This window comes from Giraffa tippelskirchi, chromosome 4 (assembly GCF_054371585.1).
Source record: "Giraffa tippelskirchi isolate mGirTip1 chromosome 4, T2T-mGirTip1v1.2.pri, whole genome shotgun sequence".
Lineage (NCBI taxonomy): Eukaryota > Metazoa > Chordata > Mammalia > Artiodactyla > Giraffidae > Giraffa > Giraffa tippelskirchi.
The window spans coordinates 143,935,290-143,956,296 of record NC_137278.1 but is presented as its reverse complement, the minus strand read 5'-3'; the positions used below and the strand labels follow the sequence as shown (position 1 = coordinate 143,956,296).

The 21,007-nt window shown below is 37.7% G+C and overlaps 1 protein-coding gene across 1 annotated transcript; it reads left to right on the top strand.

The window, feature by feature from the left end:
- The first annotated feature begins 25 nt into the window (after positions 1-25).
- CCT2 (chaperonin containing TCP1 subunit 2) lies at positions 26-15,894 on the top strand. The gene is made up of 16 exons (XM_081589763.1): positions 26-82; positions 827-901; positions 1,007-1,072; positions 1,799-1,910; positions 2,876-2,952; positions 3,088-3,200; positions 4,023-4,225; positions 5,815-5,915; positions 6,135-6,262; positions 6,604-6,707; positions 9,250-9,369; positions 9,743-9,871; positions 10,059-10,162; positions 10,463-10,562; positions 11,406-11,547; positions 15,616-15,894. The coding sequence occupies exons 1-16, from the start codon at positions 80-82 to the stop codon at positions 15,644-15,646; spliced, it is 1,608 nt and encodes a 535-aa protein (XP_081445889.1). The 5' UTR covers positions 26-79; the 3' UTR covers positions 15,647-15,894.
- Positions 15,895-21,007: the final 5,113 nt, after the last annotated feature.

The following is a 21,007-nucleotide window of genomic DNA, read 5'->3' as shown; positions in this document are numbered from 1 at the left end:
GTCACTTCCGGCCTGTCTTCCCTCCGGTCACGGGCGCGAGCTGTGAGGGGTTAGCGTGTGTGCCGAACTCCTCGGAACCATGGTGAGTCTCGCCCCGTAGGCCCTGCCCGAGACCCCCCGTCCGTCGCAGCCTTCTGCTGTCCCCCGCCGTCCGCTGCCCCATCTGTATCCCAGCGCCGCGGGGTCGCTGTGCCTGTACCCCGGGTCCGCTGCACATGGCGCAGGCCGCGGCGTGTGGTCTGCGCCGGGCCCGCGGGTGAGGCCCTTCCTGAGAGCCAGGAGGAAGGGTGGGCCTGAAGGCTGGCATTTGTTCTGACTTGGTCTCCGGATAGGCCCAGAACCTCGAAACCTCGGACTCACCCCAAGCTAAGAAATTTCTGGTGCACCGGGCGGGTCGGCGAGCCGGGCCCCGCCCTCCCTCTCGGGGCGGGGCCTGGAGCGGCCAGAGGGCAGTAATGGAAGCGAGGCTGCCGCGTTCCCTCCCCGTCCTGGCGGTTCTCGCGCGAGTGGCCTGCCAGCCTTATTCTTAGTTTAAAATCATTTTTTCCGTCTTTGGTCCTTCCATACTTAGAGTCAGTATCTTCGGTGTAGAATTTTTATTCGCGGAGCACTGAAGATATCCAAAAAAAGAATGTCACCTAAGTCCCTCCCTTCACTTTAAATAAATGGCTGGCTAATCATGGAGTGCTTCGTTTGTTTAAAAAGGAACATTCTTTTTTAAATTCGTGTTCTCTTAGGTATCTACTTCTAAGTCTAGTGAAACTCATCTAAGTATGTATGTTAAAGAATACTGGTATTCAGACTGATTTCTGGTTTTCAATTTTAGGCGTCCCTTTCCCTTGCACCTGTTAATATCTTCAAGGCTGGAGCTGATGAAGAGAGAGCAGAGACAGCTCGCCTGGTAAGCCTTTTCCTCGTTCTTACAAAGATAGAAGAATGGTTTGTTTGTTTGTTTTACGATTTTAAGACTGAAGTTTATTTTGGTCATCTCTAATTTTTATTCCAGTCTTCTTTTATTGGTGCCATTGCTATTGGAGACTTGGTAAAGAGCACGTTGGGACCCAAGGGCATGGTAAGGAAAACAGGGAATTTTAGTATTTTAACGTCGTTTTAGAGCCCTTGAAAATACAAAAACTTGTGAGTGCGTTTTCATATTTAAAACTTAACTGTTAATTATAAAAATTAAGACATGGGTACATTCTCCTTACCGAAAATCAAGACCGTGTCCCTAGGACTAAGGTCCCCTTCTGATCACTATCCCCAATGCCACTCCCTTCCCCACTGATATCCTTTGGATATAAATCTAACAGCTGTCTTTATTTTTGTGTGGATGTACAGATATCTTATGAGTTATAAGATACTAGTTTATATATTCTTCTCATGACGTTGTTTTGTCTCATCAAAGATAACGATTGGTGTGTACTTTTCTGTAGCTTCGGTTTTTTTAGTTTTTTTCAGTATAACTAGATATACTCCCTCTGCTCTGTCAAATACTCTTCTGCATCTTGCTTATTTTATCGTTTGTATTTATTACTGTATTGTGAGGTACACTTAGTTTTCCTCTTACAGTGTTCAAACTGCCTTGTTGATGTCTCTTTCTTCTAGTGTCTCTAGAAATAGACAAGGGTAAGACAGCAAGGTTTGCTTTGGGAAGGGGGTATATACAGTGAAAAAATTTGGAGTCTACCATATAACCATTCAGAGTATTTACACATTAGCAGTCTGAGAGTACTGATTAATCCATGCATCATTCCAGATGTACTTCCGTCTTAACCTGAAGCAAATATGTTCCTTTTAGGACAAAATTCTGTTAAGCAGTGGACGAGATGCATCTCTTATGGTAACCAATGACGGTGCAACTATTTTAAAAAACATTGGTGTGGACAACCCAGCTGCTAAAGTTTTAGTTGGTGAGTCTTAGGATGACATTTGTTAACATTTGGGAACAGTTTTTAAATAGACTATGTTGTAAACCCATGGCTGATTCATGTCAATGTATGGCAAAAACCACTACAATATTGTAATTAGCCCCCAACTAAAATAAATTGTTAAAAAAAAAATAAAAAAAAATAAAATGAGGGATAATCTTCAAAATAAATAAATAAATAGACTGTGTTGACTGACTGTCGTTTTGATTAATTGATGTCTACTTTTTAATTGATAATTATCATTATTAAAATACAAACTCCTAGATGTGGTACATATACATGATGGAATATTACTCAGCCATAAGAAAGAATGAAATAATGCCATTTGCAGCAACGTGGATGAACCTAGAGCTTATCAAACTAAGTGAAGTAGGTTAGAGAAGGACAAATACCGTATGATATCACTTATTTGTGGAATATGACAGAAATGAACATATCTATGAAATAACAGACTCAGATACACAGACTTGTGATTGCCAGGAGGGAAGGGAGAGGTGAAAGAAGGAAGGATTGGGAGTTTGGGATTAGCAGATGCAAGCTATATTGTAGATAAAATGGATAAACAGTAAGGCCCTAATATTTAGCCCAGGGAACTATATTCAGGATCCTGTGATAAGCTGTAACTGAAAATAATATGAAAAAGAATATATATATGTACAACTGAATCACTTTGTTCTATAACAAAAATTAACATTTTAAGTCAACTATACTTCAGTAATATTTTTTAAATACAGTCTTTTGGAGTGTGATGTACTTACTGATGGTGAAACTACCATATTTCAGACTGGAAAGTTCCAAAGAATTGGTTAGGTGAGGACACCTAGATAAGTAAGATTGAGACTGGTAGTGAGTATGTTTGGAGAATTATATAAGGTACCAAGAAGTGTTAATAATTTAAAAAGCAGAATCACATATAAGTGAGTTATTAACTACCTTTTTCCCCCTAGATATGTCAAGGGTTCAAGATGATGAAGTTGGTGATGGCACTACCTCTGTTACTGTTCTCGCAGCAGAATTGCTAAGGGTAAGAATATCAGAGTAACTTCAACCTCATCTCTCTGGATATTTTTTCCTATTCTGGTATTGAGTGTCATAAGTAATCAGATTCTTTCTTACTACAACTTTGCTATTGATGTGTGTTTCCACTGTTTATTAATAGGAAGCAGAATCCTTAATTGCAAAAAAGATTCATCCACAGACCATTATTGCGGGTTGGAGAGAAGCCACAAAGGCAGCAAGACAGGCTCTGTTGAATTCTGCAGTTGACCATGGGTTGGTATACCACAGTACTACTGTTATAAACTTTTAATATTCTTTTCAAAATATACTCAGTTCAGGAAGTCTAGAGAGCAGTGGAAAGCACACACTGACATGGTTCTGTTACCTCATACTGCCTCAGCAGCAACCAGAAAAGCCCCACATTACCCACCAGAGGTAGTCACTAAAGTTAAAATTTGGGGTTCTGGCTTTTTGCATATATAGTCACAATAAAGTAGTATCATTATATAGAGGATTTTTTAGCCTCTTTAACCTAGTTGAATAGCAAGCACAATTTCTAGGAGTCAGTGTACTTTATTAGTTTTAGTAAAGGTATATGCATTTGGTTGTGTGACTGCTGTAATTTACCTATCTATAATTGGAGATTTTTGAGTTTTGACAATTTTTTATTTTATAATGTTGTGACAAAGTTGTTACTTAAAAAAGTAGTATAATTTCTGGGTCCAGAGATACATGTGTTTGTTTACCTTACAAGTAGTTCTCTAGAAAAAAATCATTAATTTACAGACCCACTTTCTGTATAACGGTGTCTCTTTTACCACGTTCTTGAAATATTTGTTTGCTTGTGTTTCTGTTTTGGTAGTTTGCCAGCTTGGTGAGGAAAACAGTATCCTTTAATTTGTATTTCTTAATTACTGATAAGGTTTAATTTTTTTCGTGTGACTTAAGAACCCTGACTGGTTGAGGTAACAGTAGCTATTGGCAAACACTATTTGGATAAATTTTGGAAAAGTGAAACAAGATGGATAACTTTGAAGAAGCATTTTAAGAACTGGCATGAGTTTTTTTTGCTTGGTGTTTTTGTTTGTTTTTTAGTTCTGATGAAGTTAAGTTCCGTCAAGATTTAATGAACATTGCAGGAACAACACTATCCTCAAAACTTCTTACGCATCACAAAGACCACTTTACTAAGTTAGCTGTGGAAGCTGTTCTCAGACTAAAAGGCTCTGGTAACCTGGAGGCAATTCATGTCATCAAGAAGCTAGGAGGAAGTCTGGCAGATTCCTATTTAGATGAAGGTATGTATATATTGTATATGGGAAAAGATGTGTTGACCAGCTGTTGAAAGCTAAATACTGAGTGAATCCCATTTATTTAGTCAGGACTAGTGACACTTTACAAAGTGAGAAGACTTGACTTTAAGGGAACAAATCATATTGCGGTGATGTTTGTCATCTTAATTCACTTGTTATATTGACAGTGTACTTGACCTACTCATACTATCCCAGCATTTCTTTGATAACCTCTAGGTTTTACTTTATACCATGAAGTAAATTACAATTTCTAATAAAGAGACTTAGTTGTCTTCTACTTGAAGTCAGCTATTGTCAATTGGTATTTTTTCTAGGATTGCATGTGTTCTCTAGGAAAGGTCTGGGTAGGTCCTATTAATTGGTTGACAGATGTTGAAGATACAATTTCTGTTCTTGAGGAGTGATAAGTGTCTTAGTATTCTTATGCTATGTCCTTAATAATAGTATGTTTTGTTCTTACAGTATGTTCACAGTGCATTTACTTCACAAAGGGACCTGTGGAAAGTGTAGGCATTCTATAGAGAAGGGGAAAAAAGGGGATAAATTATGCTGTATAGTTTCTGCTTTACTAGTCAGTAATTTGGAGTCTGGGTTTTGTTGCAAAAATTCTTGTTGTCTCTCTTTCACAGGTGTAACAATTCTGAAAATACTCTTGGTTCAATTTATAGGCAGGGGCTGCATAGCATTTCTAATAGGATTTGGTGGTAAAGAAAGATAATTAAGACAAGGATAGTGACCATTGAATGTCTGCTCTGTGCCAGGCATTCTAATAGGAATTGTACTCAAATCTCATTTCTTTATCATGTTGATCCAGTGAGTGAGAATTCAGTTCAGTTGAATATAGCAGAAAACCTAAGATGTGATAAATGAGTTAAAAAATAAAAGATGTATCTAAAGGAAGCCTGCAGAGATACACAGAACTCAAACAGTATGATCGTTTCAGGGCCCTTGGCTAGTAGTAATGGCATCTCTGCCACTGTTGATATTCCTGTTTATAGATGAGTAGCTAGGGTTGGAAATTTGATCCAAGCTTGTATACATAGCCCATAAGCAGCATGAGCATGAGGGGGACAGGTTTGACTGCTGTCACTGGTGTTTCATGTTCTCACAGCCTCATTTTTTTAAAAAGTTCAGTAATCTCTAGCAATACCCTGTGTATCTGAATCTTAAGAGCTTGTTTTGGTTTTAAACTAATGAAAGCGGGTGAATAACTTTGCATTGCAGCTCACACACCTGCAAATGTAGTATGTATCTGAGATAAGAGATTCAAAAATAACTTTTTTTTAATTCTCTCATTTTTATTGAAGTATATAGGTTGCTGTACCAAAAAAAATGGTCTGTTTACTTTTCATATTTCTACTGTGCCTCATATTTTCTTTTTTTGCATGTTATTTTTTAAATGATCTGCTAAATTAATTTTTATGGTCACTGGTGTGGAATGCAGTTTAGGTTCTAGGAGCTTGATGAATTGGACTAACAAAGCATTCTTTGAAAGAGTCATTTGATAAAGCATATTACTTTAAAAGATTCATTGCTACAGCCTTGAAGTATTTAATAAAATTCTGTTTTAACAGGCTTTCTGTTGGATAAAAAAATCGGTGTAAATCAACCAAAACGAATTGAAAATGCTAAAATTCTTATTGCAAATACTGGTATGGATACAGACAAAATTAAGGTACGTTAACATTTCCTGGAATTCTGATTGTTAGCTGCTGTAAACTTGGGTTGGGAATCAGTTGCACTTGATATTTATATGTGAATATATATGAGTATCTATATTGTACGCATGCGTTCACAATGCACACGGTTTTGTTGTATTTACATTAAAAAGTTTTAAGTATGCTGTGAAACTTAAAGAAAGTGATGCTATATTTTATGCTTTCCTTTGTTTTAGATATTTGGTTCCCGGGTGAGAGTTGATTCTACAGCAAAGGTTGCTGAAATAGAACACGCAGAAAAGGAAAAAATGAAGGAGAAAGTTGAACGTATTCTTAAGCATGGGATAAATTGCTTTATTAACAGGTCTGTGTGTATTTGTGCTAACAATATAATGATCCAAGAGAGGGCTTTGTTTTTCTGGAAAGATTTAGGAAAATTCTTATAGAATTTAGTTGTTTGTTATTTAGGAAGTAGTTTTTTCCCCCAAATATAAATAAGATTGTACAGCAAGGCATTTGCCTTACTAAAATCATTTAATACACTTTATGAAACCTTTTCTCTATCAACAATGATAACAGTTTTCTGATTTGTATTTCTTTGATTGCTGGTGAGGTAAAAATGTTTTCATGTTTTTCTTAGTTTCATGTATTTTATCCTGTGAAGTAACAATTTTGAACCATGTTTTTTCATATTTTTATTTATAGGCAACTAATTTATAATTATCCTGAACAACTCTTTGGTGCTGCTGGTGTTATGGCTATTGAGCATGCAGATTTTGCAGGCGTGGAACGCCTCGCTCTTGTCACAGGTATGAAAAAAAGACAGTAACTTGTAACATAATAATCACCCTTGGATTTATTGAGAATTAGAGTATGTAACTCATTTCTAAAAATACAAAGAAAGTACTCGGTACCTGAAAAGGGTACCTTAAGGTGCCTAGAATCTGAACAGCTATTCTGAATCTTTGATGTCTTTAGTTACATTAATTTTTAACATATCAAATGCCAGCTTCACTGTAGGTTTACATTTATTTTTGCTGTGTTGTTTTAAAGGTACTAGATCTTTTTCTCACAAACACGCAGGACCACGGTTCGAAACATAGTCTAAATAAACTGAAGCTTAAAAAAAGGAGTCTTAAGTTTTACTTAGTTTATTCATTTAATTCTCATGCTACGTAAGTAGTAGTCACTTTGTGCCCAGTGTGGTACTCTCTGTTCACTCTGTGTGTCCGGTGACTAGTACTGTTTCGAACATTTAACTATATGCCAGACAGTGGGTCAAATACTTATATATTGTTTTTGTTAATTTTTTAAAATTTATGAAAGTAATAAATGTTGAATAAGTGTGAAACAGTCTAGGAGTGAATGATGAAAAGTCAGTTTACTCCAGTATCGTTCAATACAGGTATGGGTTTTATAGTCACACTGTAGACTAAAAAGTGCATTTATAGATATGTCTACATCAAAATGACATACAGTGCAGTTACTCACTTTTTTAGTAGTGGTAACTGCTAAGTGGTCCTTGAAAACTAAGTATAACAGCATTTATCCTGTTTCAAGAGCTTGACAATGAATAGATTGGAAAGTTGGTTTGTGATCTGGCAGTGAGAATTCCAAGAATGGAGTTTAGATGTAAAGCCACTAGGAACACTACATTCAGTTTGGAACCGCTGTTTGTATTAGACGAAATTATACTAAGTAGATGGTAGGATTGGACTTATTTCAGAATAACTTCTTAAGCCATTTTCAATAATTTGAGAAGCATAGTCTTCTGACTTAAAAAGGGATGTTTTACTTGGAGGTGGGTTTACCTGCTTTACAAGTTACTGCATATTTGGTACATAAGGTTATAAATCTTACGATGATCATATTTAATTCCTTAATGCAGCGAAATTAAAGGTATAAGAAATGTGAATGATAGCACATTCATGGTATAAGTAGTTATCACAAGGACTTGATAATGTGAAATTGCGACGTACATTCAGAAGATTTACTGCTTCAAGCACACCAGCTGTATGGCCGTGAAGTAGACTCCATGGTGGCTTCCATCCTTAGTAAACTCATCTGTTGTCAAGATGTGTGAAATTGGGTCTTGCAAATGGTCTTTAAATATTTTATAAGCAGATGCACATGAGTGAGTGAGTAGGATCAGTGAAAATTCTCATAAGCCAAATTGGTCTCATTTGGGGCATATAATGTCCCAAACATCTATTGTGTCTCACATCTAGAACCCAGAGCTGTCTCTGGAATTTGCCAACCAAAAATAAGAGCTTCAGCTATACAAATGACTATAAATTAGTAGAGTTGGGAAGATCAGAGTCCTTTTTATAAAGGTTATTGTACAATAGAAATAAAGCATGAATTATTTAGCAGATTATTGGTAAGGTGTAGGAAAAGGGGTTGGGTTGATGATTGAGGATATCTATTGAGAGAGTAAAGAGCTAGAGAAAAGGGTTTTGTTTTATTTATTTATTTTGTTGGCTGCCTCACGCAGCGAGTGGAATCTTAGTTCCCAGACCATGAATTGAACCCGTGCCACCTTAAGTGGAAGCACAGAGTCTTCACCACTGGATCACCAGGGAAGTCTGAGAAAAGGATTTTACAATGGAAACCTAACTTTTACTTAATTAAGAACCAGGAAAGGAAATGTTTATAGCATGGAAGATGGAGGGAAGATAGGAATAAAAGGAAGACCTAAGGAAGAAAATGAATTTGCTTTTTTGCCTTCTCATTAAGTTTGCTCTGGGAAATCCTCAGTGTACATTTCCCCCTTCTCTAAGCCTTATATTACAGGAGCTTTCTGACACTTTAGTTATTGTAATAATTCACAGATAGCAAGTGCTCACTATTTGAAGCAGTTCCTAATGTCAGTGCATCTGTTGATATAATAAGATTAGCCAAATATTTTCATGTTTGGTGATACTGGATCATAAAGAGTACTAGTCTTCTAGACTGCATTCAGAAGAAAGTCTGAATTTGTTGATGAATTCAGGCTTAAAGGTAAATGTCAAAGTCTCAGTTAAGGTGGAATTATATAGCGTGCATAGAGATCTGAAGCCAGATTGCTTGTATTTGAATTTCAGTTTTGTATTTGTTTGAACTATGTAACCTTAGATGAAAAATGAAACATTTCCTTGCCTCAGTTTTACCATTTCCAAATGGAGTGATAAATGAAGCCTGTCTTACTAGGGTTGTTGTGAAGGTTAAATAATTAGTTTGTATAAAGTGCTTTAGAGTGCTTGGCATATAGTAAGCAGTCAACTTAATGTGTTTTCTGTTCATTTCTGCTTGTGAGAAAGCAGAAATTTCAAACCTATTGTGCATTTAATTAATGAATATTTTTGTTCATAGGTGGTGAAATTGCCTCTACCTTTGACCATCCAGAACTAGTGAAGCTTGGAAGTTGCAAACTTATTGAGGAAGTCATGATTGGAGAAGACAAACTCATTCACTTTTCTGGGGTAGCCCTTGGTGAGTGCTTATGTATAGATTCTGGTTTAGGTTCCTAAACCTTTTGTAGGCTCTGTTGAAGTGAAAGAAACAGTTACTATAGTTACTAGAATATATGTCTTAATTCTTGAAAAACATGGTGTATGCTAATTTCAGTCTCTTGAGGACAGCCTGTTAACCTTGTCTTTGTGAGCAATGCATATTCAATATAATTGTTTTAGATAATTTAGAACTGCTAGGAATGTGGATTGTTAGCAAAGAGGATGTGCAGCAATAAAAGACATATCAGCTTTCAAAACCAGATAATATAACCTAAATAATAGAAGGCAGATTTTTATGTTTTACAACTTGAGTTCATTGTGACATGAAAACATTATTTTCTTTTTAATTTTAGGTGAGGCTTGCACCATTGTTCTGCGTGGGGCCACTCAGCAAATTTTAGATGAAGCAGAAAGATCTTTGCATGATGCTCTTTGTGTTCTTGCCCAAACTGTGAAAGATTCTAGAACAGTTTATGGAGGAGGTAAGCATTTGAAAAATATTGAACATATTTTATTTATTGAAGTGTAGTAGTGGCTTTTGACTTTTAATGCTTCTTACTTTGTATTGCCTTTGCACTTAATTTTTAATAAATCTTAAAGGAAGTCTTGTTTAGTGGCTTGGAGACAACTGAGTGTAATGACTTATGTTCTTGGAATTTTAATCTGTAGGGTGTTCTGAGATGCTGATGGCTCATGCCGTGACACAGCTTGCCAGTAGAACACCAGGCAAAGAAGCTGTTGCAATGGAGTCTTATGCTAAAGCACTGAGAATGGTAAGTTAATGAAAAAGGGAGCCCTGAATTTAAATTTTGTAGGTATTAATGGTTTTTAAATGAATATGTTCTTTTATCTTGGACAGAAAATGTTTCCTTTCTTGGCTTTAAGAAAAGAATTGGTTCACACTGCTTAAGTTTGATTTTGGAGTTCATAAACCTCTTTATGAGCAGTAATTTAAGAGGAAACAGATTTTACATTATTTCTAAATGTACAGTTTTAGAAAGCTTTTCTTCTAGTTGGTAAGTGAACTTTCTCTTGGTAGAGTAGATAGTTACCATGTCCTCTTCACTTTGTAGTTGCCAACTATCATAGCTGACAACGCGGGCTATGACAGTGCAGACCTGGTGGCACAGCTCCGAGCTGCCCATAGTGAAGGCAAAACAACCGCTGGACTGGGTAAGAAATTAATTGGAATCTTGTGGGAGTTCTTTAAGAGTAGCTCTTTACCAAGTTCTTTTTTTAATGTGAATTTTCATAACAACCATGTAAAAGATTCCTGTGACCCTTGCCTTCATAACCATTATGTTGTTGTTTAGTTGCTATGTTGTATCTGACTCTTTTTGACCCTATGGACTGTAGCTCATCGGGCTCCTCTGTCCATGGGATTTCCTAGGCAAGAAGACTGGAGTGGGTTGCCATTTTCTTCTCCAGGGGTTCTTCCAACCTAGGGATCAAACCCATGTCTCCTGCACTGGCAGGTGAATTCTTTACTACTGAGCCAGCAGGGGGGAAAGTGGCCTAAAAAAGACTTAATTCAGATTGAAAATTTTCCCAATAAAATGCTCTAGGATATAAAAGGAATATTTTTAGAGGTGGATAACCCTGTCACTGGACAAAAGTTAATGAATAATGATCTTACAGAAGATGAAGGGGGAGTTTAATAAGAAAAGTGGATGACTTAAATTCTCTTTCAGTTCTTTAGACTCTATGTGTATTCAGTGATGAACAAATTTTCTTCAGTTTTATAGGTAAAGATAGGTGATGTTGTGTTGCATATAAATTTTCCATTATTTGACATAGTTATCCTTCATTAATATAGATGATCAGTAGTTGATCTTTTAATTTTCTAAAAGGTTTTCCTTGAGTGATAGTCTGATGAGAATGCTCTAATTAAATTGAATATCTGGCTTTGTAATTTTATTTTTTTATAAGTCAGGTTTAATTTTATTTATGTGTTCTGTTGTTAGACATGTTTTGATATTTTAGTTAAGACTAGTTTATCTAATGAATATTTCTCAGATATGAAGGAAGGTACCATTGGAGATATGTCAATACTGGGTATAACAGAAAGTTTCCAAGTGAAGCGACAAGTTCTTTTAAGTGCAGCTGAAGCAGCAGAGGTGATTCTACGTGTGGACAACATCATCAAGGCAGCACCAAGGTATTGTAACACTTTAAAAAACATCTCTTAGGAAAAATTAACATGGAAGCAGCAGCTATATTTTTGTTACTTGTAGTTGGTGGGAAGTGGAGCCATTTTGTCTAGACAGCAGTATTTTGCAAGTTACTTAAAATACATGATCACAACTCTTAGCTTTAAGCCAGATGGGGAGAAGGGTATGGGTAACACAGGGTAGCCCTCAAGATTGAAAGGGCACAAAAGACCAGGCTTGTGAAAGTCTAAAACCAAAGAGCTTATGGGTAGGGATGTAGTAGTAAGAAATGATGTCTGTTTACCAGGATGAGTTGGCTCCAGTCATTTTCTGTCTGGGTATACTTTTCTATATATATATATTCTTCAGCACATAATGTGCAGAGTTCCTTACATGTTCCTATTCCAGTTTAGTCTCTCAGTTGTGTCTGACTTTTTGCGACCCCATGGACTAACTACAGCATGCCAGGCTTCCCTGTCTATCACCAACTCCCAGAGCTTGCTCAGACTCATGTCCATTGAGTCCGTGATGCCGTCCAACTATCTCATCCTATGTCGTCCCCTTCTCCTGGCTTCAGTCTTTCCCAGCATCAGGGTGTTTTTCAATGAGTCAGTTCTTCACCTCAGGTGACCAGAGTATTGGCGTTTTCAGCTTTAGCTTCAGTACTTCCAATGAATATTCAGGACTGATTTCCTTTGGGATGGACTGGTTGGATCTCCTTGCAGCCCAAGGGACTCTCAAGAGTCTTCTCCAACACCACGGTTCAGAAGCATCAATTCTTCCGCACTCATATTTCTTTAAAGTCCAACTGTCACATCCATACATGACTACTGGAAAAACCATAGCTTTGACTAGGCGGACCTTTGTCGGCAAAGTAATGTCTGTTTTTTAAGATGCTGTCTAGGTTGGTCATAGCATTTTTCCCAAGGAGCAAGCGTATTTTAATTTCATGGCCGCAGTCACCATCTGCAGTGATTTTGGAGCCCAAGAAAATAAAAGTCTGTCACTGTTTCCATTGTTTCCCCATCCTATTCCAGTACCTTTTTTTGGTCCGTTCCTTGTGAGATTGTAGTTCCCCAGTCGGGGATTGAACCCATGCCTCCTGCAGTGGAAATGCGGAGTCTTAACCACTGGACTGCCAGGGAAGTCCCTCCAGCAGCTTTTCTCAGATGAAACTCATTTACACAAAAATGATTAGGTGGCCAGAAAAATCTTAGCATTTGAAGATACAATTAATAATTTTAATTAATTAAATTAACTGCTAGTAGCTAATTAGTTACCAAAACCATTAATTTTCCTTATTAGTGGGAAGTTCAGGGAGATGGGAGGGGATGGTGGCTTGGATCAGTAGATAGAGGTGAAGGTGGTTAAGGAGGGATTGACAATAAATCTAGTTTAGATGGTAGAGTCAGAAGGATTTGATGATGGGTTTGGATATAAGGTCTGTGAGGAAAGAGAATTGATAATTCAAGGGTGGGCTTTTGAGGGGGCAGTCTTAAAGATTTTTAATCAAAGCTCCTTAATAATTGCTGCATTTCTCTTAAGTGTATTGCCACTTCAAGGGTAGAGAACGGGGGGAAAATTCTAAATTTTGTCAGAAATATCTCAATTATGTTTTAACATGACAATATTAAACATTTTTAGTTCAGAAATAGAACATGGAAATTCCCAGCAAATAAAATAACAGTAACAAAACAATACTGGGCCACATCATTCAAGGTTTTTGTTGTGGAAAATAGAAGTTTCTCTTAACTGAGGTGGAAGAAGTCTTCGGGAGGAAAGATGGGGGTTGTCAGCTTTGGACATTGTCAGCTTTGGACATTTGAGATAACCTTTGAGAAAGCAATTAGTTAAGGATCATTGAGTCTGTAGTTTAGGGAAGAAATTCAACTGTAGTTAAAGTTTTAGGAGTTGTCAGCCTGTACGTGGTAGTATATAAGGTCACACTACTAATTGAATTCCCAAGAGAGTGAATGTAGCTAGAGAAGGGAAAGGGTTGTTTGTTTGTTTGTTTTTAAAGGACTGAATGCTTGAGAATTCCAATAATAAGTTTGAAAAGATTTAAAACAGCCGTCAAGGGTCAGTAAGAAGGATTTTATTAAACTGGATAATGGATACATGAGGATTCATTTTACAGTCTCTGCTTTTATACGCTTTTGAAGTTTCCCATAATCCCAAGTCTAAGGTTGGCTTGGGGGAGTGCCCTGAGGTAGGAGGAATGTTTGTAGCAGCCAAGTAACGTTTGGGGAGGAGGAGCGATTAGCTCCCAGGATGATGCAGATAGGTCAAGTAAGGACTGAAAATTGATCTTAAAAATTGGATTTAGCAACAGAAGTTGTTGCTATTCTTAATGGGCAGTTTCAGTGGAATAGAGAGGGCAGAAGCTTGAAGTAAATTCGATCGAGTCTGGGGAAAGAGGAATTGGAGGAATTGTATGTAGTCTGCTTTTTCAGGGAGTGTTACTGTGAATGAGAGCAGAGAAGTGGGATAGTAGCTAGAGGAGGTGTGGTCATTTCTGTGAAAATTGAATGTGTTCCTTTGGGAGCAGTTTCATGGAGAGGAAGTATTGGATGCAGAAGAGGGGCGCAGTCTGCCCGCCACTGCTGCTGGATCTAGGGAGCAAGAGGAGGACAGGAAGGAAGTAGGAATGTTACTAGGAAATTATGTCCCAAGTGGACGAAGTTCTTCGGGCAGGACGCTGTAGCGCTCCTTTCATTGGCTTTCTCCTATGAATGGCAGCTCTCCTCTTACTGTTAGAGGAAGGGAAGAGGAGAAAATAGTGATTTAGATGTGGACAGAAAAGCTAAGATGATACTCGGATCTCCCACTGTGGTGAGTGGTAAGGACTGGGCTACAAAATCTAGATTCTCTCTACTTCTAGTATTGGGAGAATAGGGTAATGAGCACTCATATTTTGAAATGGAAAGTTAATGGGGGAAGGAAAAGTTGACAGAATTTTCTTGGAAGCAGTGCCAACAAAGATGGCTAAATACAGTTACATTTTCTGTTGTCTTCAAGTAGAATGATAGCAAAGGGAAACAGTTCTATAGGTAAAATTTTCTGACTTGAGGGCAAGGTCACATAGCTGCCTCAGAAGTTTTTGTAATAACTTTGGCTCTTTCAACCACATTTGAAATACAAACTGTAGTACCTTGTTGGAGCTGGTATCACTGTTTTTGAAGTTTAAGTGTCTTAAAAATATTAGACATTCTGAGTAATTTGCAGTAACGAAATATGAGTTTTTTTTAAACTTGGTTGTGCTTCCCAAACATACTGGACTGTGGGCTTCTCTTCATACGCATTATTAATCTCCAGGGAATTAATTTTTCTAGTCAGTGTTTTATGACAGCTGCTTGACAACTTTTTCTTGATTGACATCCTTTGGTCATACTCCCATAAGCTACTGAGGTTGGAAGGTTTATCTCTATATGATCCTAGTATGGTTTAGTCTGGATCTGTTTTTATGCTTTTTCTGCTTCTCTTACCTGTTGTGCTTGCCTCATGAATCAGTGTTTCCACAGTCATGAAGTAAAAAAATTTCACTAGTACCCCTACCACGCCCCCTTCCTGACTCCCTATTTGGTTACCAGAGAATAAAATTTTAACACTAAAGAGGTGGGAGGTACTGTTGACATACTTGAGTGAATTACCCGACTCCATCACCAACTTTTTGTTTCCATTTAGAATAGTGACCCAGAAGTTTTAATTTAGAAGCCCCAGAGACTTGTCATTTTACAAGTTCTGACTGAGAGAACCATCTTTGACTCATTTTGTAAAATTAACTAGCATAAGTTAAAAACATGAACTAGCCATTTTCTGGAGAGTATATATTTGATAAGTATGAGAAGCTGAGAACTGCTGAGTACCTACCTACAACCTGCACACTGCAGATTTTTCCTGTTCTCTTAACAAGACAATAATTAAGGGATGTTAATTGTGAGTTAGAAAGATCCTTTTTACACATTTAAAATTGGTTTTAATAAAAGTAGTATTCTAGCTGTGTTTGTATTTAATATAGACCTTCGGTTACAGTCGTGTTTTTCATTTTCACTGTTGCCCTATTTTAATTCTTACAGGAAGCGTGTTCCTGATCACCACCCCTGTTAAGCATTCCCGTATGCTGTTAAGCTCTGGACCAGTTCATAGTAAAGTTATGTTTGAAAGACTGACTTCCTGAAAGAAGAGTATAGAATTGAAGTTTATCTGTGGTTGTTATGTCCATAAATTTGGACATTTAACTGACCTTCTATTTTAACATGGGTCTAATTTATTTGCTGTTTCATTTTCTATAAAATTCAGTTGATTTAAGAGTTCACTCCTCATACTGTGCATCAAAATAAAAATTTGAACAATTACTTAGTTTTTAACTGACTTAGTGATTTGTACCCGGTTTACTCTAAATGGGAGTGCCTGATTATACTTGGAGTGTAGAGTTGTTCTAGCTTAACTAATGATTGATATTACACATTTATGAAAAAATTATCTTAAGGCCAAGTGAGACGTTATAAACTTTTTTTCAATCGTTTGATTTTTAATCATACATGACATTTGTTAACCATTTTGTTTTGTGAAAGAACCATATAGTACTCTTAATTTTGTGTAGTCTACATACTCTGTCAAGCACAGGAAAAAATTTATGGTGGTTTCTGTTACTTCAAGTGTGAAAGAGTTATATTTTAAATGTTGGCTGCTGCAAGCCTCTTCAAGCACATCTGGTAATTTTATAGGGCGTGGATACGGTTAGATGTCAGCATTATTGTTTTGGTAGAGTTTCTTGTTTTTTATTTTGGTAAATGCATTCTAGATAGACTGTAAGTATGTGCTGAATTTGATGGTTTAAAGGTGAATTTAGATTTGGAGGTTAATTCAGCAAAGTGTGCAAGAAATGAAACAACAGCCCATTAGTAGTCTTACATTGGGTACCTCTGCTAGAATCCTGGAGAGATGTTTTACTCACATAGAGGAGCAAAAGGGTTTTCAGAGAAATACTGATAAACCAACCTTTTGTTTTGTCCAAAAATTTGTCTCAGCATTTTAATACTATTTTGTAAAGCTATTAAAACTGGAAGGTTTTGGTTTTTATTGTGATACTAGCTTATATCCTCTAAAATTCACATAAAGGAGACACTTCTGAGATCATCAGAGATTTATACAGGTTTTTACTTTTTTCACTTTTAGAAACATTAATAGTACATTCGCTGTGTCATTTTTAAAATACTTGGTCACACATCATAACATCATTTTTCATCCCACAACTCAGATAGGTGGAGAAGTTGAGCATATCATGGCCTAGAAACATGCAGAGGTTTCCATGGGAGAGGTAAGTGGATAAACATTTATCCTGAGGGACCAGGTAGCTTGGAGTAGGATTTTAATCTACACTTTATTTGGGCTCATTTTTTCCAAAGGTCCTAAAAAGACAGTAAGTGTTAAGAGGTAGAAATCTAAGAGCTTAATTGTATATTCAAGAATACACCCATGTTTCTTTCCTTTGAATTCATATCCTTTGAAGATCTTACAGATTTTTTCATCATTGGCCTAGAATATCCCAAGTTCACGAATTACGAAGTTTTTAAGTTTCAGAGGTCAAGTACCAACCTGCTGCTGCTGCCGCTGCTGCTAAGTCGCTTCAGTCGTGTCCAACTCGGTGCGACCCCATAGACGGCAGCCCACTAGGCTCCCCCGTCCCTGGGATTCTCCAGGCAAGAACACTGGAGTGGGTTGCCATTTCCTTCTCCAGTGCATGAAAGTGGAAAGTGAAGTTGCTCAGTCGTGTCCGACTCCTAGCAACCCCATGGACTGCAGCCTACCAAGCTCCTCCGTCCATGGGATTTTCCAGGCAAGAGTACTGGAGTCGGTTGCCATTGCCTTCTCCGAAGTACCAACCTAGGCCCCTCTAATTCCTGTAAGAGTTTTTGGATGGAGTTTCTTTTAATTCAGAAACAGTTATGGAAACAATGAATTTTTCAGTTTTCACAAGACTTTTGTGACATGGAGATTTTTGGAATGTATGTTAATATTTAACTGCATAGAAATTTAAGTGCTTAGAATTTTAAAGTCCGTTTTAGTAAGTGTTCTGGTTTTTTTTTGAAGAAGAATATATGTGCTGGGTATTTTACTCTTCTCAAGTCAGAATCCATTCTTTGCCTGCTTGGAGGCCATGGGGCTTATTACCCTTGCTGACTGCCTTACAACTCCCTGTAGTCTGGTTTTATATGGCTTAATTCAGGAGGCACTGGTGGGGAAAAGGAGTTGGTATTTTCTTCCTGTTTTTGCTCTTTTTCTCTGGAATTGGTTGCAACCCTAGAGACCTGCCACTATAGCTTACTGGGCAGCCCCTCTTTTCGTGGCTCTCAGCTCTTCCTGCATTTTGGTAACATTTCTGTTCCCTGTTCATTGGGCCTTATGGGTGGGGACAGCTGCTGCTATTACTTAATGCTAAATACAATTACTCCTGTTTATCCTAACATACGCATTTTCTTGTCAGGACTCTGAGGTGTAAAAGTCAATAGAATACTTTGTATAAAATCCTTTACTGAAGTCTGCCTTGTTTTGTGCCTACTCTAATGCTTTAGAACATCATTAAAACAGAAATGTAAAGAGCACTTCACCTTTTATTCATAGTAGTATTATAGAACATTTTTTTTGATTTTCAATATGAATAAAGATTTCACATTTTAAAATTATGAGCAGTACATAACACCTTTCAAAGAGGTATTGACAAAACTATATGAATTAACTTACACAAGATCCTGAGGATAATGCTTGACCTACAGTAGTGCTTTGTAAGTGTCAGTGTGTTTCCCTGTCCTGTGGCCTAGGTGCGTGGTAAAATCTCCAAAATTCAGTGATAGAACTACCAAGCACTGGGGGTTCAAAGATAAATATCACCTGCTTTGTGTTCTCAGAAGTGGACAGACCAGAAGGGAGGGGAAAGCATATGAACTTTAAAATAGCACTAATATTCTTTCTAAGGTAGTGAGATTACAAGGGGTGTGTGTGTGTTTTTTTTTTTTTACAGTGACAAAAGACTAAATTGTCTAGCAGACACACACCCATGTCTTCAGTTTCATGTATTTTAATGATTTTGCAAATTCTAGAATAACAGAGGGCAGAGTATATCCATTTAGAATCTTAAAAAATGAATCTTTGGTAATTATACCTATTATATTATGTGTTTTCCTATGTAGGTAAGGCAGAAGTGTTTGATCACATTGCAATACTAGTTCTTACATTCAAGACCAGAGATACTATTCGTTGAAAATTTACTGAGAAAGTTTTTTTTGTTGTTCTTTTGCTGTTTATGGTTTATTCCTTTAAACAAGGAGTACACTGGTGGTAGGGTAAAAGTGTCATGCTGCCACGATATGACAGTAAAACAGCATATTAAGTAAACATTAGCCGTAACCTACCACACATTGTTCAGTGTACTTCGTACACACTAATTTGTTTAAACTTGATAGTGTCCCAAGAGGCAGAAACTTATCATTTTACTGACTAGGAAACAGGCCCACAGAGAAGTGACCAGTAAATGACCAAAGTAGGATTTGATCTCAGGTAGTTTGAAGGGACATGCTCTTAACCATATTACAACCTGTGGCTTCCTTGGAAAAAGTAGGCCCCTTACTGAGGAGGGGGAGTGAGTGAGTGAGTGAGTGAAAGTTGCTCGGTCATGTCCGACTCTTTGCGACCCTATGGGTTATACAGTCCATGGAATTCTCCAGGTCAGAATACTGGAGTGGGTAGCCTTTCCCTTCTCCATGGGATCTTCCAACCCAGGGATTGAACCCTGCATTGCAGGCAGATTCTTGACCATCTGAGCCACCAGGGAAGCCCCTAGGAGGGGGAAGAGAGGTCAAAAGAAAGTCAGCCATCATTAAGGATGAGCTGTGATGCAGCTCAGAAGGCAGTCTTCCTGGCAGAACGTTTCTAGGATCAGCTGAGTATAGTTTAATTGCAGTCATTAGGAATGAGTAAGTAGACTAAATTATAGCTTTCTAATAGAAATCTGGACTCATTGCTAAAGGGGTTAAGTATTTGACAATTTAGTGATTAAAAGGACGCTTTGTCCATCTAATCAATGGGTTGCAGATACTCTACAGACTGGAAGGTGGCAATAGGAAGAGAGAATGTGAAACCATGAAACTTCTTCAGGTTTAGCAAGAAATACTTGTGGAAGGAAAACAGGAAAATAATGTTTTAGAACCGAACTTTCCTGGGTTAAGATGCTTTTATGGAGAGCATCCTTTTTAAAAGCTAACGTTTTCAATATGTTTTAGTTAAGATGACACTTCTGAAAGAATTCAAGGACAAAAAGGATTGTGTTATTAAACTACCCATTGACAGCAGTTTCTGTAAAGTTGACATATTCATGGGGAGAAGAAAAGGTCATAATTAACATTAATACGTCAAAGAAATAGTAGCTTGAAAACCTAGGTTTATACACAGACCACCAAAAGACTCTACAAAAATAAATCAGGGAAGGCAGAGATGGCTGAGGCTGAAGAGGCAGACATTTCCTATATGTACACTGCAACCTGCAGTTCCAATTTCCAAATGCTTTTTTCAAGCGAACAGATTTTGCACAACTTTTTACCTAATATGATTCTGGAAATGTGGTCCCTGCATGCAAAGGGATTTAATTCAACCCTGGTTCATTACTGTTAAGTAAACAGTAGGATTATGCTCCCTTGAGGCAGCCAATTACACCTTGGCTTGATTTTAATGAGACCACACTGCCAAAGAGGTTCTATTTTCTAGATTACTTTCAGCATTGCCAGTGACAGTAAACAGGTGGGAGTAGACCTTTGGTCAAGTCTTTACAAGGAAAATGAGTAAAATCAGCTTGAACCACAGTCAAGTTCAAAGTGGCAGCTGGTCTCCACCAGGAAGCATTCTCCAGCAGGGGTGTCAGCAGCCACTGAATTGCAGGGGGAAAAAAAGTTTCATCTCCAGCCTTTGCAACAATAAGTTTCTGTGAATCTGACTGACTAGGTAGACATGTCATTTTTAAGTAACCTGAATAGAAATATTTTCATGCCATTTATGGTCATTCATAATATGAAGACACCCGGCAGAGGACTGGAGACAGGCCACCTGAACTGTTAGATGAGTTCTGTAACATATACCTGATTTGAGAAGCGTGTGAGCCACATGACCAGCCACTTCTAGAGACTGGGGGAGACCAGAGTGTCCCAGCCTTTCCAGTGTTTCAAATTACCTGTTTGGAGAGGCTGATTTTCTTGCAAAGAAGTTGTCATGCTACCTATAGCACACAGTTCCCTTTGGGAGAGATGTTCTTGGCCATGAGTATTTTCCTCTTGTGGGTTAGGCATTCCATCTGATGCTGTTCCATTTGCTGCTGGCAGAGATGCCCCACATGGCCCAGAGCAATCCTCTGCACTCTAATGGTGCGATCTCCAGAAGATGCTGGAGTTGTCCTTGGCTTCGACCTGCAACTAAAGCTTC